The sequence below is a fragment of the Labrus bergylta genome, chromosome 20, assembly GCF_963930695.1.
Source record: "Labrus bergylta chromosome 20, fLabBer1.1, whole genome shotgun sequence".
NCBI lineage: Eukaryota > Metazoa > Chordata > Actinopteri > Labriformes > Labridae > Labrus > Labrus bergylta.
Window position 1 is genome coordinate 7,976,589 of NC_089214.1, and position 16,664 is coordinate 7,993,252.

At 42.6% G+C, this 16,664-nt stretch overlaps 1 protein-coding gene across 7 annotated transcripts in view; it reads left to right on the forward strand.

Moving 5' to 3' along the window:
* The window catches only part of cacnb2a (calcium channel, voltage-dependent, beta 2a), a 62,821-nt gene that overhangs the window by 40,456 nt on the left and 5,701 nt on the right, over positions 1-16,664 (forward strand). For 5 of the 7 annotated variants that reach the window (XM_020647520.3, XM_020647522.3, XM_065948750.1 and 2 more), the window contains 10 exons: positions 999-1,118; positions 7,695-7,817; positions 7,929-8,065; positions 8,164-8,240; positions 9,097-9,230; positions 11,862-11,942; positions 12,025-12,083; positions 13,239-13,348; positions 14,900-15,051; positions 16,288-16,383. In XM_020647520.3, the coding sequence (XP_020503176.2) occupies positions 999-1,118; positions 7,695-7,817; positions 7,929-8,065; positions 8,164-8,240; positions 9,097-9,230; positions 11,862-11,942; positions 12,025-12,083; positions 13,239-13,348; positions 14,900-15,051; positions 16,288-16,383 (1,089 nt within the window). Of the gene's footprint in view, positions 1-998; positions 1,119-7,694; positions 7,818-7,928; positions 8,066-8,163; positions 8,241-9,096; positions 9,231-9,424; positions 9,445-11,861; positions 11,943-12,024; positions 12,084-13,238; positions 13,349-14,899; positions 15,052-16,287; positions 16,384-16,664 lie in introns of all 7 variants that reach the window. The other 2 variants (XM_020647524.3, XM_020647525.2) reach the window with 1 other exon arrangement.

The window sequence follows — 16,664 nt, forward strand, 5'->3', positions numbered from 1 at the left end:
GGGGTGCCTTAAAACCGCCTACCTTCTCTGGTCCAAACAAATCCAGAGCATTCAGGACCAGAATGTAAAGTTAGAAGGAGGACATACTGGCTGCTGCATTGTTGTCAGAGAAGCCAGCACTTCAACATAGCATGTTTCCTTAATGTCTGATCATATAGTAAGGTCACTTTATCATTTCAGTCAGTAGATATTTTACAGATTAGACCTTTAAAATAAGCTAGTTTGACACAAAATAGTGTGATCTTGTTTTGCTCTTTAAACAGCAAAGAAACGTAAGTCTTGCACCCATAAAGAAGCATATTCTTACTTTGTGTGGCTCAAAACAATCAACGCCTGCAAGCTATACTCCATCATGTGTACTCAAACTGCAGAAATATCTTCAGGGAAAGTTTGAATAGTGACCCACACTGTAGTTTATGTTATTTTTGTGAGTCTGCTTGTTTGTTAGTAACCACATATCAAATAGATTCATACTGAGAACTGGCTTTCTTTACATTTCCTGCAGAAGAATCAAGACAGCTCTACAGGCGAGCAGCCGACAGAGACCTAAGCACAGAAGAAAAGCTGCCTGTGATGATGTTTTATTGCATACTTTTTTTGTGCCCTTTGGCATCTTTCAACGGAATAAATCGGAAGTGTCCATAATTTGCTACAGATCCAGTCAGCTCTTGTGATTTCCGCACAATGTTCCAGAGATAGTAGGATAACATTTAACTGAACAAAGCCTCTGTTTTCATTATTTCATGAAATCAGCCGAGGTTCCTTTGATGATCAGAGCTCAACACTTCAGTCTGTGTGGGCCTGTCTGCACATTTGTTAGTTGCACATCAGCCGCTCAACGTTTCTTTGAAGAGCGAGGGCAGTGCAAAGCAAATTAAGTCCTTAAGATGCTGAGGGAGCCGACCTGTCCGTTTTAAACAGGTTAAACAAATAGAAGAATTTGAGTGTTGTTGTTTTTTTTATATGTGGCTGAAATGTTTGTGTTTGTATCTCTGCAGGGTTCGGCCGACTCCTACACCAGCCGTCCATCAGACTCCGATGTGTCCCTCGAGGAGGATAAGGAGGCAGTGCGCAGAGAGGCAGAGCGACAGGCTCAGGCACAACTCGACAAGGCAAAGGTTGGTACCCAGAACCCAGCAGCACCAAGGTCAGCTGAGGTCACACAGTTCACTTTTTACCTACTGAAAGTTACCACCAAGGGGTCCCAGGTGGAGATTATTTTGAAAAAGGGGACAGAGAAGAAGAGAAGGATGAGAAGAGGGACCAGGTGTTTACGTGAGCTCTAACTTTAAGATGTTGAGTGGAGACTTTTCTTTAGCTGTTTCATTCAGCATCAGGAATAATTGATTGTACATAAAGATGGAAGATGCATGTCCACCGCTTCCCTTTGTACAAAAATGAAGAAAAAGTACACTTGCTCTTGGGGCGACGGTGGCCTAGTGGTTGAGTGTGTGCACCCCATGTATGCAGGCTACAGTCTTCCAAGCGGGCGGGCCCGGGCTTTATTTATTTATTTAGTTTTTATTTTACAGGGACATTGCATATTAATAAACATTTCTGTAAATATGCCAGAGTTAGCCAAAAGGCTAATTTTCATCTGTTGTCCCTGGCCAGATTTTATAAAAGGCTCATGGCTTATAAAAGGCTTGAAACTGACCTGTGGTTCCTGTCCTGTATCTCATTCCCCACTCTCTCTCTCCAACATTTTTCTGGTTCTGTCAACTGTCCTGTCTCTTGAAGGGAGGCTTGAAACGTCCCAAAATAAACCTTAAAAAAAATATACACCTGCAGAGGGCGCTGACATTCTGCACTGATGTCACATGGAGCTAGAGTTGCACAATAGTCTAGTTTTTGACGCCAAATCCCTTCCACTAACCTCTCTAGTTCATGGAGAAGTTTATAAAATTTGTGTATGTTGCGTCTCCTCTCCACTACGCCTCTACTCTGCTGATCAGCTGCACACAGCTCTGCACATTTGGCACCACATTTATTTTGCACGCCTGCATGTAAAGAGGGGCCCGGACCCCTCTTGGGAACCACTGGGCTATGGTATAACGTCATCAGCAGCGAAACATTGCCATTGCACTGACTCGTAAGAAGGGGACAATTTGGATCAATGTAAGCACAGCAATAAAGACTGTGTTTGAAGGTTAAACTTGCATAAAGATTTTAGATCTCGCTCAGAAGAAGCGGGTTAGGCATTTAGTTGTACTTGTTGGCATTAGGGGCAGGAGAATGTGGGATGTCAATGAGGGTCCCTGCATTGCATGAATAGAAGTTTGCTTGCACAGACAAAGTCTAGTTGTTTATTCTTGGATGAATAATGTCAAACATCTCTCAAACGGTTTTATAAACTTGACACTGTTTGGTTTGTTGTTGTGTCTGCTTCCTTTTTGGTCTCGTTTTTAGACTGACATGTTTTCTTTTCTTTTTTTAATACTGGCATGAATGTTAGCAGGACCATATTTAAAATCTGGTATAAAAAAGGGGTCCTCGGGGCGCTGGTGGCGCAGTGGTTAGTGCGCACCTCATGAATGGAGGCTGTAGTCCTCCAAGCGGGCGGCCCGGGCTCGAATCCGACCTGTGGCTTCTTTCCCACATGTTGTTCCCCACTCTCTCTCTCTCTCTCTCTCTCTCCCTGATTACCGACTTTATCCTTCGTCCTATCTCTCAAATAAAAGCACAAACGCCCAAAAATAAATCTTAAAAAAAGAAAGGGGTCCTCTGTCAGTTTTCTGTGAAGGTCGCCATCTCTCTAGAGAGAGAAATGGTCTCTAGGTCCGATGACTTTGAAGAACAGATCGGTCAAAGTTGCAGCATGACTTTCTGACTTCCTTTGCTCATGTCTGTGAGGAAATCACAATAATTATAATGATAACGGTGGATATGGGTGATGAGCGGACATTGCTGCAGGACTGAGCAGGTGACTGTCAGAGAGGTCGAATATTAGATCTGATTTCCGCTGGTTTCTGAGATGAACAAAAAGCTTTTCAGGGACTTGTGATGTGAGAGGTTAGGGGCCTCAGAGGGTTTAGAGCTGCTGTTTATCAGAGCAGAGCTTTCCCCCTGCTTCACTCCGCTCTGCTCAGGGCCTCAATTAGCACAGTATAAACAAACACACACGGACGGCAGGCTTTCCTTCTCTTACTGGACAGGAAGTGCAATCAGAGCTTGCTTCCTCAGAATCACGAGATTCATTGTTTAAGATTCACGGCTTTCATCTTTGCAATAATTTCCGTGCACAATCTGTCCTCTCCCGGCTTGTGTTTAATTCCTCGGATATTTATTCCAAGTGTCTGAAGAGTGGGTTTATGGTCTTTCACTGGGTGTTTAGTGTCTTTTACAGCTAGCGCTCATTAGCTATAAGCGCTAAGCTTTAGGCCGACCATATATATAAGACTAGACATTTTCCTCCTGCGCTGTAGCTCGGGGTTGCTCCTTGCTGGCAATGACGGATCATTCCAGCAGATCTATGTTGTTATTTTTCCAGGGCCCCCCTCGCTCGATCACTAATTAAATAGATAAGTTGGCTTTAGAGATAACCTGGCATGGATCTCCCCTGTTGGAATTTTAAATGACAAATGACCAGTAAAAATAGCTTCTCAGTGGGTCCGGCCACCAGAGAGCGAGAGAGACAGATAGCGATAGAGAGAGAGAGAGGGTCAGGGGAAGTACAGACTCTGTGACTGTGAGCCTGTAAGAGCAGTTATTCACAATGACTTCTTCTTACTTACCACTGATATCAGTCAGTACACAAAATGTTATTTATCGTCGTTTGCGATATATAATCACTAAAATAAACACAACTCCTCTCAAACGGCTTTCACATTCCTAAAAAAAACTCCTGATATTTTCATATGTGAGAGCACAGCAGGATAAAATCAGGGGAATTCACCACGAGTGGGATGGGGTGGTGACGTTTATACCCTGTGACTGCTGCACAGTGCATAGATTGTCGACGGCTACGATCTCCATGCACTTGATTAAACTGCCACACTATGTGTTATGTTAGTCAGTACGTTCTTCTCCACTTTGTTGTTGTTATTGTGATTCTGTTGAACTACACATAGCATTGATATAAAGACATATTATTTTTTATTTTATTTTATTTTTTTAAGATTTATTCTGTTGGCCTTTTGTGCCTTTATTTGAGAGATAGGACAGTGGATAGTGTCGGAAATCAGGGAGAGAGAGGAGAATGACATGCAGGAAAGGAGCAACAGGTCAGATTTGACCCGCTTGGAGTCTTACCTCAGGAGACCCCCCCCGTCCCCGAGTCCTGTCCGACAGGGATAGTCTCTTGCTTTGAGGTGCATGTGTCAACAGCCAGGTCAGGAGAATTTCAAGAGACGTCCTCTTGAAATGATCTAGATATTTTCAGGAGTGCAGATGTGAAAAACAGGTTTACAGTGTCATGTAACCTGTGTCATATCGTGTGTTACCCCGCACTTCCCACCCCACGTTTCAAGACAATAAAGCCTTAAATCATTTTTTAAATGATGAAACATAATCTAATTATTTATTTTTTCTCCAGTCCAATCACACACAATAACTGCACGCTGCTTTGACTTAATCATATAAATAAACAGCCTTCATACCTCCTGTTAACTAAATCACCCTGAGATAATTCTAGAAATATTTTCCCGCTTTAATTCAATGAAGGTTATGGCTCCCTTCATGCTATATACAATTATTAATTTTCCAGGCTCTCAGTACAGCCTGCGGCCAATTCACGCAGCCAAGGGGAATTCATTTCACATCGATTCAAGGTGAAACAATGTGAAAGTCTTGATTTATAGCGAGCGATATTGTGTGCTTTGCTTAAGGAGAGGCTGCGGCATGCCACATGGCAGATCTGCAGGTGTTTACTCAGCTAGTGTTAGTACAGCACACAGAAGACTTTGAGGTTTTCTCGTCTGAAATATTCATGAGCTGTTGAGATATTGTGATGTGCAACATGTGGTATTTATTGGCTGTTGTCCACCTCCCAGTGTTCCCAGTTACTGATAGGGCTTCTCTGCAGCGGGTTATCTCTGACTTATCTTACCTCTTTCTGTTTTCTCCATATATGTGTCTCCTCTTATTCCTGCCCTTAACTTCTTTTTATCGGGCTGCATCTCGCCCTCTATCCTTCTGTGCCTTTCACCCCGCCCCCCCTTATCTTCCCCTCCTCCCAATGCTTCAAGCAGGTCTCTAACCCCCCCCCCGCCTCTGTCCTTCTCACTGCAGTCAATATGGCATCCATAATGAAGGCCTTTGTTACATAAGAACAAATAGTACAGTCAGGAGATGTAGCGATACTGTACAGCTGTCTTTAAGGCACCATTATGTTCTTTCCTGCCGTCACCTGTGATACAAGGTGGCATGTAGGACAAGTGTGTGTGCACGATTGCCTACAGGTCTGGAAAATGTCATTAAGCTTGTAGAAAGCTTCACCCGCCAGGCTGCCATGATGGATAAAGGCGGGTAGAGCAGCTGGGAGGGAGGAAGGGGCAGCAGTCCATGAGCGATGCAAGAAAGTGCACCATACGTACGCGTACTAATGGACCTTATACCTTCATGCAGCCATGTGACTCAATGCATGCAAACGCCAAGGACGCTTTGTCCTCTACGAGTCCACACACTGCACACATGGGATTGGCTGATCTCAATGGAGATGTCACAAGCACACACACACACACACTCACAGTGCACCATCACTATATGGAATATTTACATTGCTCTCTGCAGGGGAAAAAAATTATTCCAAGAGGATTTCACTAATGTATTATTTCCATAATCCCTCATATTTCATCATATTTACTTCACACCTGTTGTATTTCATGAGTGGACAGTGGAAGCTGTAATGAGGCAGCATGCCCCCCTCATCTCTGAAACCCCTCACTGAGCATTACTTCCTGTTTGAAAGAGCTCAAGTATCAATCAGGTCCAAGTAAATCCAATCACTCCCACTCTCTTGTTTGGTTGTTAAAGGTTGAGGACGAAGGGCAAAGTGCTGCTTTACAAATGTTATTTTAATCTACAATGGTGATCTAATCTATTATCGGCTTTTTAAACCTGCAGTAACTGAGATTTTTGATACTTGCGGGAAGAAAAAAAACATAATGAATGAATGTGTCTGTAGCTTTAAATGTAAATGAGCTGTGTCTGACCACGCCCCCTCTCTGGAAGGGCTTGGGTGTCTCGGGCTTTCTCGCTCCATGTCCTATTGTTTAGGGTGAGAAGGCAGACTCAGAGGGCAGAACAAACACCTAGCTGTGGGAGTGTCACCCACCTGGGGGAGGGGTTACTGCCCTTTGTGATGTCATGAAGTGTATTCAGCATAATATGTGACCTTTAAAGTTAATAATAGGAATTCATGGCCAATGCAGGAACCATAAAAACATGTTAGTCTGCTCGTCCAAAAATATTTATACAGCAAATATTTCCTCCAAAATATACGTAATATATCTGTCTTACTTTATCTTTATCGTTTGTGCAATTGCCTGAATACTTGGTAGGAAAAAATCCACTTTTCAGACGACTGATGCTACCAGAAATATTTGAGAGTACTTTAAAAGCATTCATCAGAGTCTGTACAAGAGCCAAATAAAGTGACAGCATCAAAGCTCCGATCTCGAGGGCTCAATTTGGCTCTGAGCAGAAAAATTACACACCCCTTCCTCCTCATCTTGCTCTCTTTCATCTGCAGGTAAATATTTGGTGTGTCAGTCTAAGCTGGATGATTACTCTAAGCCACCTCCCCGTGCATTCGGTTTGGGCTTTTCACTTGACTCCTGTCACGCTTGTCCCACAGTCAAAGGCAGAGCGAATGTAATCTGGTTGAGGGCATGACCATGTTGCCAACTGTTGAGGCTGGCTCCGAGATTATGTCCAAAAGCTTTTATGTAATTCCTAAAGGGATGTTTGTTTTACGTGGGTATATTCTATTCCTGCAGAAGATCTCGATTTGGAGGGTTTTGTCTGTGAGCACATGGTTCTCCCATTACATTTTTTACATGACGTGACCTCTTTTTTAATCGTATTCAAATCCCTTTGGAACAAAACGTAATGCGTCATTATGGGCAGAGGAGATGTGCTTTTGCTTTTTGCAGTCAATACCTCTGTCTGCAAATGGAGAAGATTGCTCTCGTATAAGTGTGTGGTGGTTGTATTGTTGCGAGCAGGAGAATGGGAAACATTTCATTAGCTGTAGCCATTATCTCGATGAAGTGTTTGTGCCAAAGAGGAAGGTCAGCAGTGATGCGATCGGAGGGCTCGTATTGATTCAGCTATTGTAGAGACTGTGCGATTGATTTATGAACCTTTTTACACAATTGTTGTTTGTGCTCCTCATAAGTTACTAAGAGACGAGAAGAGTCCTGTTTTACCAGTGAGTGTCAAGGTGGTATAGCTACTGACACTCATTATGTAGCAACACTCTGAGTTGTGACGCTTTAGCCTGTAGCACACAGACAGAGCAGCAGCAGAGACATTTATGGGGAAAGCATTTACCACTTTTACACCTTGTTCAACGACAAGAAAGACAGCACAGCAACGCTGCAAGAAAACAACAAGATTTAACCGTTTCAAGGGTTTATTTTAATGTCTTCTGGATTATTTATTAATCTGGAAACATGTGCTATTCAAATGTCATTTCATATCGTTTGCGTGATCTCACATTTTATCTCCCTCTTCTCGTTCCTCCCCCCCAGACCAAACCAGTTGCATTTGCTGTTCGCACAAATGTCAATTACAGCCCGAATCATGACGATGACGTTCCCGTGCCAGGCATGGCCATCTCCTTTGAGGCTAAAGACTTCCTCCATGTCAAAGAGGTGAGTCGTCCTTTCTTGAGCCGATGATATGGGGGGTGGAAGGGGGTGGAAATAAAGATGATGACCAGGAGGAAGATGGTGGATTCATGAATCTGTGGTCACTCTGTGTAGAAATTCAACAACGACTGGTGGATAGGACGCCTGGTGAAGGAAGGCTGTGAAATTGGTTTCATTCCTAGTCCAGTGAAGATAGAAAACACTCGCATCCTCCAGGAGCAGAGAGTCAAACAGGGCAAATTCCACTCCAGGTGAAAAGCCTCATGTTGCTCTCAAGTTCTCTGAGTAAAACTTCTTTAGGCTTCTTAAGAGTTTTGATCTCACATGTCTGATGCTTTTCTCTTCTTAGTAAATTGGGAGCAAACTCGTCTTCTAGTTTAGGTGAAGTGGTTCCTAACTCTCGGAAATCTACTCCTCCGTCCTCTGGTAAGAAGCTCATAAAAACTTTCACACTCCAGCTTAACATTTCATTGATTCTTCGATCTTTTAAAGGTCACATATTCTCCTCCTTTTTAACCAATTTAAATAAGTCTCAGTGCTCCTTAAAACATATCTGTGAATGTTCTTGTTCTAAATCCACTCTGATGCTGTATTTGATCATGACTATAAACCCCTCTATTTCAGCCCTGCTCAGAACAGACTGTTTCTGTGTCTGTAGCTTTAAATGTAAATGAGCTGTGTCTGACCACGCCCCCTCTCTGGAAGGGCTTGGCTGTGACTTGGGCTTTCTCGCTCCATGTCCTATTGTTTACAGTGAGAAGGCAGACTCAGAGGGTAGAATAAACATCTAGCTGTGGGAGGGTCATCCACCTGGGGGAGGGGTTACTGCCCTTTGTGATGTCATGAAGGGAAAATCTCCAAACGGCCTGCTTGAGCACAGATTTTCTGAAAAGTGGAGCAGAGAAAAGACGGAGAGGATGGACTTTTCTCATCATTGGTGGGGTTGTAGACAGACTAGGGACACATATTAGTGTTAGAGAGACATGGAGAAGAGGATTTTACATAATATGTGACCTTCAGACAAACTTTGAACAACAGAATTCAAACTGAAAATAAGATGTATTATTCATATTGTAATTATTTCATATTTATCTGCAGAAAAGTTTGTTTTCCTGTCATTCATATTTTTAAATTGCCCCACATATACCTTTTAATGTTTCATATTTCTCTCTCTGTGTAGTAGTATTCATTCTGTGGCCCTGTCAGTGTAAAATGTGCTCTGTTACCTGTGACCTCCTGTCTTCACCTGTTTGTGATGGTGCCCTTGTTTGTCTGTGCATAGCCATTGACATAGACGCCACTGACTTAGACCCTGAGGACAATGAGCTTCCAGTCAACCTACGCTCCCCTAAAGCCAGTCCAAACACTGTCATGTCACCCCTAGCAAAAGAAAAACGAATGCCTTTCTTTAAGAAGGTAAACTCTGGACTTACCTGTTCCTGTCTTCTTCCTCTCTGTCTGTTCGCACGGCTCAGACTAAACACCTGTGGCTGCTCAGTCTCACTCAGTGTCCCTCCTATCTGTCCACACTACCGTCCTCGTCCCTCCCATTCATTAGCATGCAAGCCTCTTTTTAACATCTCTCTTTCTCCTCTTCCGTCTCACCACAGCTAAGCAGAAGCAGAAGTCGGTAAGTCGTGGCGTGTAGTGCGCCCGCTCAGCAGGGTTTTTTGCAGGATGACCTCTCTGGTCTGAAGTGCACAAACCCTCAATATGATTCCTCTGCAGAGATTCAGCTCCGTGCTGACCTCTCGCCCTGATCACTGCTCCTGCAAGCCTCTGTGTTGTGTTTGTGTCCAATGTGTGTGAAATGAAACTTGTGATCCTGACTGAGTGAGAGCTCAGTGTGAATGCCTTTTTGATCACATGGACAACATCTGAATCTGGCAAGTTCTACATTTTAGGAAACGTATCTTTTCGCTCTCCTGCTGAAACTAAAAAGAGGAGATGGATGCAGCCGTCACACACTTCGCTTTTCAACAAGCCTGAAAATGAGGGAAAGAGCTGCTTTGGTTCTTTCTTAAGACTTTAATATCGACTCACCTGGAACTCTTACATTTATTAATAAACAGTGTTGGCATTACTTAGTAAATACTGAAATTTAAAAGCACTCATTACTCGTTTCTTTTTGTGAAACAGCCGACAACAACACCAGATTAATGACGTCGATTCAGGGGGCGAGGTTACGCTAATGTTAGCACAGCAGCATCCTGGGAGAAAGGTCGTTGTGTACAGTAAACAAAAACGCACACAATATTTAACAGAGACACATTTATCATAGGCCTGACAATTGGTAGTACTTAATGATTTGTATTTCACATAATTAAAACAAATTATGATTAAAACAAGAACTCTTTATTGATTAGCGACAGCAGTGATAAATGCTGCTCTAAGGTCTAGGTTCATTATCACCTAAAACTAAATTTGGACAAATTAAAGGAGATTTATTATCCTCACTTCCACCATTAATTAATTAATGTAAGTCTGGGACACGTATTGGATAGCGTTGTGAGATGTGTAGCTCAAAAACCTCCTTATTTATCTGATACTGGCGTCAGTAAAAATCCATAATTTCAGCCTCTGCCTGAAAGCATCATTTCAGCTACTGTCTCTTTAAGGACCAGTTAGAAGAAGTACATGCTTAAGATGCTTGTTCATAATTTTTTTAATCACAATTTTGTGACAGAAAGTTTCAGTTTCTAAACCTGTAAGCCTGAGTGAAACGCTCCAGGAAGTATTTGTGCGGAGCCACTTTGTCGGTCAATACCCTCGTGTTAGTCAGCAGCACTCTGAATGAGTTCCCACATCGTCCCAGGGGAAGCCTGATGACGGCAGCAAATGTTAGACGGAAAGAAAACGTTTGGAAGTGGAGAGGGGAGGAAGAGAGGGTGATGGACTGGAACCATGAAGTAGGGTGCAACACCGATAAAGAAAACCAGAACAAGAGAACGGTTTAAATGTAAAGAATAATGAGGAGAGAGTTTTAAAACCATGCTGTAAGGATGTATATCAGTGCTTTAGAAAGTAGTCAACCCTCTCTGCTTTCCAGCTGAACCATCTCCACAGTGCACAGTTAATGCTTTAAAAACATGATAGTACTTCAGCATGATCACATTTCCACACAACCTCAAACTCATCAGTAGCATCGGGTGAAACCTCGATTGATTTGTTGCCCTTTCAGAAAAAGCTGTAATGTAAATACAGCGACATTGTAGACAGTCATGACTCAGAGAGACCTTTACAGAGGAGATACTTGATTTATGCCCTATTATGTGTAAAATGTCACAATCGCAATTAATCGCTCATCGCAAAAGTCTGAATTTATTGCAACAAATAAAAAATACATAAAAATGAAGCGATGCTTTCTCACTCAGCATTTTTATATTTGGCCAAATGTAGGGAGGCCTTTGTTTATTGTTCATACTTTCAAACCGTTGTGATTCGTCTGTGAAACGCCAAAGAACAGCAGACGGACAGAAACTAGGGTTTAAAGCTAATAATATGCACTTTCTATTTTTCTTAATTTATCGCAGTTACCGCTATCCTGCACAGTCTAATCGCACATCACATGTTTTTGTCATATCGTGCAGACCTATATCTGAGGCCGTGACACAAACTGAGCTCCCACTTGACAAGCAGCAGCAAGTTTTTCTAACAGTGTCGTGATTTGATTTGATTTTCTGTGCCTTTCTTCTATAAATCAATAAATCGTATTCTCCCTCTTACTAACCTTTCCTGTTCCTTAGTTTTCCCTTTTTTATCGGTTACATCAGAGCCATGACACGAGAGGCTTTTTTTACTCTAAAGATAAACTCCATCATAAATGTTTGCAGTTTACTGTAATCTACTTTCAGTCAAATCAGAGCGGGGCTGTTTTTCTTTTGGCCGGCTGAGACGTCTCGTTTCATGGTTCACGATGTTCCAGTGCTTTAAAAAACACAAAAAAAAGTCATGTTCATTGTTTTTTTAACCCCTCAAGAGACTTGTGGTGGTGTTTGTGGACTTTGTCTCCATAAATTAATGAAACTGCTTTTCTTCTCTGTGAAGACGGAACACATTCCTCCGTACGACGTTGTGCCTTCCATGCGGCCCGTAGTTCTTGTTGGACCATCACTGAAGGGCTACGAGGTAGGAGACAACAAATCTTCAAACAGAATATTCAAGCGTAGTTATCAACTGTTAATATGTGCCTTAAATGTCCCGTTCACAGGTCACAGACATGATGCAAAAAGCACTCTTCGACTTTCTGAAACACAGATTCGAGGGAAGGTGAGTTGTGTGTGTGACCTTTATGCAAACACAAGCTCTCATCCCACTTCCTTCCTCATTCTTCCTTCCTCTCTGACTCGACATGCCGGTATTTATTTGTCCCCAGAGGTTAGCCGAGGGAGTGTGTAACAAGTTTGTTTGGCCTGGAGATGTGCGCTGCTGCTGCTGCTTTTAAAAAAAAAAAAAAAAAAAGGGCCCTCTCCATGTCCTTAATAGGCCATAATGGGTCCTGGAGCAGAGCAGGATTCTCCTTACTCAATGTTTGAGGCCATCCGCCCGTCTGAAGCAGAGAGAGAAGCTACACAGCTCTGAGATCTGATCAGACCACCAGCAGCTGCTCTGAATCTTGTAAAAGCCTTTTAAAGCGTTATCTTAAAACAGTGTTACACTCGTGCCAAATGCTCATAATAAAGCATCTTTTACAGGTTGTGGATCGAGGACTTGAAGCTTAGGGCCCGACCGAAATCTGATTGGTTGAAAAATATCTGAAATCCGGGTTGCGATTATTCATGAATGAGTTGGTGGTGGGGCCTCAGGCTGGACCAGTTGAAAACAACTGCTCCAGAGAGTGATGATGCTTGTTGTAATCCATATAGCGCCCTCTGCTGGTGAAAGAGATTCAGATTCAGACAACTTTATTAATCCCAGAAGGGCATTTCAGTTTCACAGCCTAGCGAGTCAGTGAACTAAGCCAAGAAACAAACACAGTCACAGCAGCATTCAGACGACTACATTCACATGTCAGTCACAACAATACAACAGATGAACAGGTCGACCAATGAGAAGCCAGAGCTAACTGATATAAGTGCTGGTGTAATACAATGATATCGGCGCATATCTGCGATAAAAGTAGCCGATACCGATAGTCACTGGATATGCTAATATTATCGGCTGGCTGATAAATCGGTCTGGCTCTAATAAAAACTCAACAAATCAAAACATCAACACTGAAATCAGGCTTCCTCAGTATCGAAAAGAGCAAAGTAAAAGGGTTAATTTGAACAAATCTTCACATTAGTTTTGTTTTAAAAACTCTTGTTGGTGTTTGAGTTTCACAGCAGTTCTCTTCTCCTTTTGTTTTGGTCTCGGTAAACAGCAACAAATCGAGTCAGAGTCCGTTCCATAACCCTGTATTTTCCTTATCTCTCGTTTCAGAATATCCATCACTCGTGTCACGGCGGACATTTCTCTTGCCAAACGCTCGGTCTTGAACAATCCCAGCAAGCACGCCATCATCGAGCGCTCAAACACACGCTCCAACTTGGGTATGTTTGGACTGCAAATCACTGCAGTGCCTGGGAACATCTGGTGTTTTGATTTATAATGTTTTCAAGGAGGGCAGCTTGTGTAGAAAAGGAAGGAAACGATTACAGTAACCTTTAAAAAATGGTTAATGATAACTCCTGCCGGCCAAGAGCGGCCTTGACCAGGTCCTTTAGGGAGGAATGAAAGATAGAGAGAGAGAAATAAAGAGCTTGATAACAAGTTCAAGCACCGCTCTGATTGGACGAGGGGTTGATTGGGGTTTAGATGTGATAAGAATCCTGAGTCAAACTGAGGTGACACGGCTAATTTTAGCTTTGTATCATCTTAAGAATCAGTCTGTGCCTGCAGCAGAGTAAGAAAGTCCCAGGAGAAGCTTGTACTGGAGGCAAAAAGTGTATTTCATATCAATATTTAATCAGCAGACTACAACTCAACGATGTGACCTCGGTCTTTTTTAACAATGTGCTGCCAGAGTCCCAGAAAAGAACTCAAAGGAAAGCTTTAAGGCAACTTCTCCTCCTCCTCCACTGCTGACTTTTTAAAGATGCATTAGGAAGGAGACACGTTCAGAGCTAAAAAAAAAAAAAAAAGAAACACCTTGAATACTTTCAACAAAGATTTTTAATTAAAGTAAGAGCTACCTGGAGTCTATATGGCACACGTTATCTTAAATATATCCAACCTGCCTAACAAGCCGTTCTGTGCTCTGTGGAGTCTGACATCTTCATCTTTCTAAAGAAAAACCGACAGGAGAGCGAGATTTCATTACTTGGTTTCACCTTAATGGGATATTTCATTGATTGATCTTAAATCAAAAAGAGACATCCGCTCAATGTAAGTGAAGCCTTCCATGTTTAATGATACAATTAAAAATTCTGCCAGAATTGACGGATCTGTCGGGGCACTGTTGGCGCAGTGGTTAGTGCGCACGCCAAATGTATGACGGCTATAATCCTCCAAGCTGGCGGTCCGGGTTCGAATCTGACCTGTGGCTTCTTTCCCGCATGTCGTTCCCCACTCTCTCTCTCTCTCTCTCTACCTGATTTCTGACTCTATCCACTCTCCTATCTCTCCAATTAAGGCACAAAAAGCCCAAAAAACAAATCTTTAAAAAAATAAATGTCGGATCTGTGACTCGTTTTGGTCGGACTGTTTTCACGTTATTGGTTTACTTTTATTTTTGTCATGACGGGGAGTCGTGAAACTTGGCTGTTTTTTTTAAATCGAGTCTTGCCGTCATATTTCCAGGACAGTTTTTTGCAGTCTTGTCGTTATCTGTTGGAGTGGGATTATGTGAGACGTTACAGACAGTTTTTGTTAGATGATAAGACGCCATATTTCATCGTTCCTCTCAGAGATATTAGTCTCTTACTCTGGTCCCCAAAGTCAGGATGCAGATTAGATATGAGATGTTGATTATGTTTACACAGAGCAGGGCTAGCTGTATTCAGGCGTTATGCTAAACTTAGGATAAAGACATGACTCTTGTTGTGTTTCTAAATAAAATCAAACCTCTCTATTAACCCAATGTGCTTCTTCTTCTTCTTCAGCTGAAGTCCAGAGTGAGATTGAGCGGATTTTTGAACTGGCTCGGACGTTACAGTTGGTCGTTCTGGACGCGGACACCATCAACCACCCGTCACAGCTGGGGAAGACGTCCCTCGCCCCCATCATCGTCTACGTCAAGATCACCTCCCCAAAGGTGAGTGAGGTTTACAGAAACGATCGTCTGACAGTCAAGTGTGAGGTCATAAACGCGTGTATCATGGTGATGACTCCTCTGCTTCCATTTATGTTTCAGTTAAATGGTTTATGACGACGATGACTATCATGTGTAACTGAGCTGCTCCCGAGCTGTGAATCTAAATACAGCGAACAGTGAACAATAAGCAAACTGGTATTTTGAGTAGCAGAACATTGGAGAACACAAAGCTAAGGATGCACGAGATGAATACTTTAAATCAAAACGGCATATTTTTTAAGGTGTATTTTTGGGCTCTTTATTCCTTTATTTAGAGATAGGACAGTGTCAGAAATCAGGTCGAGAGAGAGAGTGGGGGACATGTGGGAAAGGAGCCACAAGTTGGAGTCGAGCCAGGGCCGCCTGCTTGGAGGACTAAAGCCCCCGTACATGGGGCCACACGCACTAACCACTAGTCCACCGCTGCCCCCCGGTGTCTTGTAAGCTGCTTCTGGATGCTTTACATTTCCCTCAGGATCAATAAAGTTTCTATCAATCATGTGATAACTGATATATCATATGATGGATACATCAGAATATGTAATGAACTGAAGGATGCAAAGTGCCCCTAAAGAGACCCTGATACATGTCAGAGGGCACCACCGTGAGGACTCATGAAGTATTGAAGCAAATGGTACTCAGAACCCTAAGAAAGCGCTAAACAAGCTCAAGTATATTTACCACTTACCATCATCCAAACCTAAACATCGTCAAATCAGTCAAATATTGCGTTTGATTTTTGGTCTCACTCCCGTTAGGTACGACGTCACATGACCCCTCTCACTGACACATGATGAGTCAGTAAATTGTATTGCGCCTCTAAATCTGATCATTGGCTACAAGTGATGTCACTTGAGTCAGCATCTGATCATCCCTGCTGATTTCAGGTTTGATAATGATTTAAAGAAATGCGCAGAGTCAGAAAGACGTCTACCGCTGATTGAGATCAAAGACATATATCTGAGTAGCAGCGGAAGAATTAAAAAGCATGAATCAGAAAGACTAAAGAAATGCACAAGAAGCTAAATGTAAAACTTATTAAACGTATTGACTAAATGTATTTTGAATCTTTGATGGCCTGACTTTGAAAGAAGCTTCAGCTCTTATTTCATTTTATACTCTATAGACAGAGGGTCTTCATTTTTCCAATAAGGCGACCATGACCTCATTAGCCCTTTGTCCTTAATTTACCCGCAGGTGCTGCAGAGGCTCATCAAGTCCAGAGGCAAGTCTCAGGCCAAACACCTCAACGTCCAGATGGTGGCCGCAGACAAACTGGCTCAGTGCCCTCCTGTAAGTCTGCACAGTCGACCTGATTATCTCTCTCATTTCAACCCCGTGTTTCCAGTCCAACACAGAGTTATGTCCGTCTGGGGATGGTATTAGTACTGGCTCCATGTTTATGTTTCATGCATGTCTGAAGTCAGATGTTTTATGAAAACTCACGCCTGTTCTTTGTCTTCATTCTGCACACTACTCTGTAATTATTTCAGAGAGTAAAGTAAGCACTCAAGGCGCGTGAAAGTGCAGGCTTAATTAAATTCAAATAGCAGTCTGTGTCTTTAGGGAGTCAC